We start from the raw sequence: 5296 nt of genomic DNA, 5'->3' as shown, positions 1-5296 counted from the left end.
TTGATTTTAGTTATATAAAATAAACCTGTATTAAGTATAAAGCACAAGTTAAAATACTATATTATATCCTGAAATAACTATTTTTTATTTATAATTCATTTAAAAAATATTTAATAATTTTAAAAAATATCATGAAAGAATATAATATAAACTCTAAACCCTAAAGTCTTAAAGATATAAACCGTTGACAAGATAAAGTACCGAGAAAAAGATAAAGATAGAGTGGTTTAGGATGGTTAAAACATAATTTTTTGAACTAATTATTGAAATTAAAGTTATATTTTAAAATCATTAAAACAAATTAAATATTTAATATATGAAATCTGAATAAAATATTTAGGTCATATAACCTTTCAAAATCATCATAAAAATGCGCTATTATTAAAGAATATATGTATAAGAATTAAAATAATATATATATATATATATAATATAAATATTTATGAAAAATAATTTATAAAAAATTAGAATTGATGAAAACTATAATAGTAACGAGTATAACAGTATTAATAGAAGAAAAAAAAACAGTTTATTTCAAAACAGAAAGACACCTATGATTCAATATACATTACTAAGATTTAAAAAACATAAAAATTATAAACCATATAGTAATATAATATTTTGAACATTTGATTATTAAAAATATTTATTGAAATTTATAATATAGAAATATTTTTTTAATGTTTTTAAAAATATAGAAAAAAAAATTGAACATTATTTTATTTAAAAATTTGATTGTAAAAATATTTAGTCTAACTGAATTAGTTATGATGATTTAGAGACGTAGTATACGGTTACACGGTGGCTGAAGATGTACGTGAATAAAAGGTAAGCAAAAGAAGTTTTGTTTTGAAGAATTTTGGAGAGAAAGATAAGTTTGTAAAAGATGAAATAATATCTATAATAACTATGATAAGTTGAAAATGTAGTTGGAATGAGAATGAATTAATTCTGGAATGATAAATCTTGAATTAGAATGATGTTTGGTTAGAATAAATTTATTCGCGGGTAGGAGTATTTGGGTAAAGTTGGAGGGTCAGAGAAAAGATGGTATAAGAAGGAAGCTGATCTCTGATTCTGAGAGTCACAGTGAGAAGCGAGCAAAAAAGCACAAGAAACAACGTGACCCCACCCCTTCTCCTTCTTATAAATGCACACTCTCTAACAAACCAAATACCTCTACCACTTGCGATCCAAGATCAAACCCTAATATACACATACACACACTTTCTCTCTTGGAATCCCAAATTTTTTTATCACCTTCTCCTCGATCATCTCTCAGACACACGCACTGAGATTGATTGAGATTGAGATTGAGATTAACCCTAACACATACTCACACACACTGTTTCTTTCGATTGGGATTCCGATTCCAATTCAAATGACTATGACTGGTGCCTCTCCCAATCATTCTCCTAAGCCTGGAGTCTCCTCGCCCTGGAGTCAGATTGTGGCTGCTGCTGCGCCTCCTTCCTCTCCGCCACTGCCGGTAGACTCTGCCTTGATCAATTTTGCCCCGGCTGACGATTTTGACAACGGCGGTGGAAACAATGTCAATACCGGGAAGAGGCCTGCGTGGAATAAGCCCTCCAATGGTGCATCTTCTTCCGTCATGGATGCAGATTCCTGGCCTGCACTGTCGGAATCCGCCCGTGCGACGGCGGTAAAATCGCCCTCGCCTTTGGAATTGGACAAGGGTTCCGTGGATGCGATGTCTACGCCATCATTGCAGGTTTTTTTTTTTTTCATCCATCTTTTCTTTCCAATTTTGTATTATTAAACTAAAAAAAAAATACAAAATATGTGGACAGTGTAGTTTATTAATTTTTTGTAGTAATATTCAGTCCTGTCTGGTGTTTGTTGTCTTCTCTCTATATTGTACTAACTGAAAAATAATGCAGTGCATATTTGTTTTTATTATTAGAATTTAGATCAAGATTGTTGCAGGTGATTGTAAATTGGATCTATCTTTTAGTTTGTCTGGAATGTGGATTATTGAGAGTGCATTGCTATTGTAGGGTTCTGGAAGTGTGGTTTCTTCACCGCATAGGCAAGATAGGGATAATGCAAGTGGGAACAACACTGCGCAGACTCATCAGAAGTCTTTTAATAAACGAGGTAATTTCGGCCCTTCTTCTAATGGAGGTCACCTTCCTCCACAAACTTCGGGGCCTCAAGGGCCTATGGCTCCTGCTGTGTCCCACAACTATAATTCTTCACCAAAAGAGCATCAACCACGAGCTGGATTTGTGTCTAATGATCATCCGCAACAACGGAATTCTTTTAGACACCGGAATGGTGGTGGTCCTCATCAGCGTGGAGATGGTCACCATCATAACTACGGGGGTAGGCGTGATCATGACCGTGGAAATCAGGACTGGAGTAATCACCGTAATTTTAATGGTAGAGACAACTATATGTCTCCAAGATTTGTTCCTAGGTTTATTAGGCCTCCACCACCTCCTAATATTGCTCAATTATATCCACCACTACCTCCAATGCGACCTCCTTATGGTTCTATTGGGTATCCTCCTGGTACGTGATGTATATAAAGAAGGTTAAGATGATCTTTTATTGTTATGGACAAGGTCTGATAATTGTTTGCCTTTGCAGAAATACCTCCTCAGATGGTATATGTTCCACCCCCACCCTTGGAATCAATGAGAGGTGTCCCATTTGTCTCTCCAATACCACCTAATGCAATGTTTTTTCAACCTACAGATAATCTTTTGCACACTAAGATTGTCAACCAGATTGATTACTATTTTAGGTGTTGCTTATGCTTTGATTAATCACTATTCTGATTTTGTTTTGTGATTTTAAACTGCTTTAGAAAGTTGACCACATATTTACCACAAATTGTCTCTTTCAGCAATGATAATTTAGTTAAAGATATATACTTGAGGCGGAACATGGATGACCAGGGATGGGTTCCTATAAATTTAATATCAAACTTCAAGAAGGTAAGTTGGTTTGATGTTATTTGGATGCCTGATTTTTTTGTATGTGAAGTTGGTTTTATAACTGATTAATAATACAATGCTGCATTTTAACTTCTACATAACTAAACTAATTTATCTGTTGGAGGATTAAATGGTTTTTTTATTATTATATAAATTTACCTGAAACTTTCTGTTGTATTATTGTTTGGGTGCTTTCTATATTGAATAATGATTGATGACATATGGGGTCCAATTTATCCTATATTTTACTGTTCTTTCTGTAAGCTTCGCGGGATGACAAACAGTTGTAGCATATGTTTTTTGGTTTATTGAGTTATAACAAAAAATGTCTGAGGGAAGTGTGAATTTACTCTTAAGATTAGGATTTGTATTGAAATTAAGGTATTACGAACAGGTGCATGGTAAGTGTTGTGCTACTGTCAGAATGGACCAAAATGTAAGGAATGATGGTTGATACATGAATTATGCACCACTGTTGTTAGACTAAAAAGGGTTGGATACAAACCTCACTGATGATCCTTTTGATTTTCTGTTATTTGTCTCAAGAGGTTTTTAGTTGATTTTTTTTTAACTATACACTATGACAGTGATGATGATAGCTAACTGTAGTGTGATCCCTGTAATAACGGATATAGGGGGGTCGTTTTGAGTAATATTCCATGGTATACACACATACCAAGTGTGAATGTGGTGGTGCACAATTTGCTTTATGATTTGTGATGTGACTTGAATGAACCAAGTTTTGCTATACTCAATTTTACCATCTTATTTTTAAGGAATCCTATATTCATGTTTCTTGATGGTGTTATGTTGTTGTACAAACCCTGATTAATCAGATTAAAATTAAACTATTAACTTGTTTATTTGAGTGACTAATAATGTGTATAGAGGTTGGTCTTGCCTGAATTTTCTTGATTTTGATTTTTACTGACATAGGTAAAATGGAAATAGATGACTAAATGGTGTCCTTAGATGTTTGCTTATTGTATGTGATTTTTGGAATCACTTCTAAAGCTGATTATTATATGTAGGGTAGTCTGTTAGAGTTTTCCATATTTTTTTCTTCTCATGATTTCAGTCAGTATTCTTCTACTGTGGACATGTAGATGAAGTATTGTTCATCATTAGATGACTAGTTTTTTTATGTTGTAGGTGAAGTATTTGACTGAAAATATCCAGACTGTGATAGATGCTGTTCGAGCTTCATCTGTTGTTGAAATTCAGGTATTTTTGTCAAACTTGCATTGTATCTCCCTATTTTAAAATTTAAGTAAACCGGATACTCAGATTATATCTGTTTGTTAAATCTCTTTATTTTAATTTATTCTTCTGGGATTATAGGGTGACAAAGTAAGAAAAAGAAATGATTGGAGGAGATGGATCATGCCTCCTGCTCAGCTTCCTAATTCTAGAGGTTCTCAAACCATTGGACAGCTGGCAGAACAAGTCCAAAACATTACTCTGGAAACAACTAACAATGATGATGCTGGGGTATTAGATGTTTCACAGAATAGACCCTTCGGGGACTTGAATGGTCAATATCTGCTTTCCACTGGCGAGAGTACTGGACAAGTTGGCATTCAAGTTTCAGACCATTCTATTTCTGCCAGAAATTAGAGCTGCATCCGTTCTTTAAAACATTTTTTGATGAATATTCTTCAGAGGGAGGCAGGAAGCAGGGATCAGGTCTCAATTTTTACATATCGCACAGTGGGACATGATTTCTCATGAGGTATCTAGGAAAACATGATTGAGAAATGGGAAGAAAATACCTTTTTATAAAACCGAAAAAAAACACCAAATGGTAAAAATGGCCCTCAAAAGGCACATTTATATTTTTGTGTTTTGGAGCTAGTAGCATTACTCTTGTGATTACTTGTTTATATGGGGTGTAATGTTCCTACTCCAATGGTGGGATGGTAGTTTACTTTAACATGGGGATTATTTTTTGTTTTTATTCCCCTGAATTCCCCTCGGCTGCATTTTTAAATTCTTTGGGGTTCATCTTCTCACCTGGTTTAGGAGCATTATATGTGAGATCAATGGGTGTTGAACGAGTTTGATAGCTACTAGTTGACTCAGTGAAGGGGAAGATGGCTTTCTGCTGGACTGACTGAGCTTGTTCCGCAACTGCTTTACTCAATCATTGTATGATGCCCTTTGCTATTTCCCCTTCACATCATATTTGGAAATGACTACATTTTTTTTTTCTTAGTTTTATTTCATTCAGACTCTTACTAGCCATAAATTTGCCCCTGTCGGGTGATTTAAACTTATATTTTTTGCAGCTGTATGAGGTTGGAATCTTGTCAAATTTAGACTTTTGCCCTTCA

The 5296-nt window shown here is 34.1% G+C and overlaps 1 protein-coding gene across 1 annotated transcript; it reads left to right on the top strand.

The window, feature by feature from the left end:
* Window positions 1–973: 973 nt before the first annotated feature.
* Window positions 974–5296, top strand: LOC137808499 (la-related protein 1C-like). Its single transcript, XM_068609639.1, has 6 exons — window positions 974–1732; window positions 2019–2535; window positions 2614–2770; window positions 2873–2963; window positions 4116–4187; window positions 4305–5296. The coding sequence occupies exons 1-6, from the start codon at window positions 1382–1384 to the stop codon at window positions 4578–4580; spliced, it is 1464 nt and encodes a 487-aa protein (XP_068465740.1). The 5' UTR covers window positions 974–1381; the 3' UTR covers window positions 4581–5296.

This window comes from Phaseolus vulgaris, chromosome 3 (assembly GCF_000499845.2).
Source record: "Phaseolus vulgaris cultivar G19833 chromosome 3, P. vulgaris v2.0, whole genome shotgun sequence".
Classification (NCBI taxonomy): domain Eukaryota; kingdom Viridiplantae; phylum Streptophyta; class Magnoliopsida; order Fabales; family Fabaceae; genus Phaseolus; species Phaseolus vulgaris.
This window is presented reverse-complemented; position numbering and strand designations above follow the sequence as displayed.

Coding starts and splice junctions, on each gene's coding strand:
- LOC137808499 (XM_068609639.1), top strand. CDS start 1,382: ATGACTATGACTGGTGCCTCTCCCAATCATTCTCCTAAGCCTGGAGTC. Junction 2,536..2,613: donor TTCTATTGGGTATCCTCCTG/GTACGTGATGTA, acceptor TTGCCTTTGCAG/AAATACCTCCTCAGATGGTA. Junction 2,964..4,115: donor TAATATCAAACTTCAAGAAG/GTAAGTTGGTTT, acceptor TTTATGTTGTAG/GTGAAGTATTTGACTGAAAA.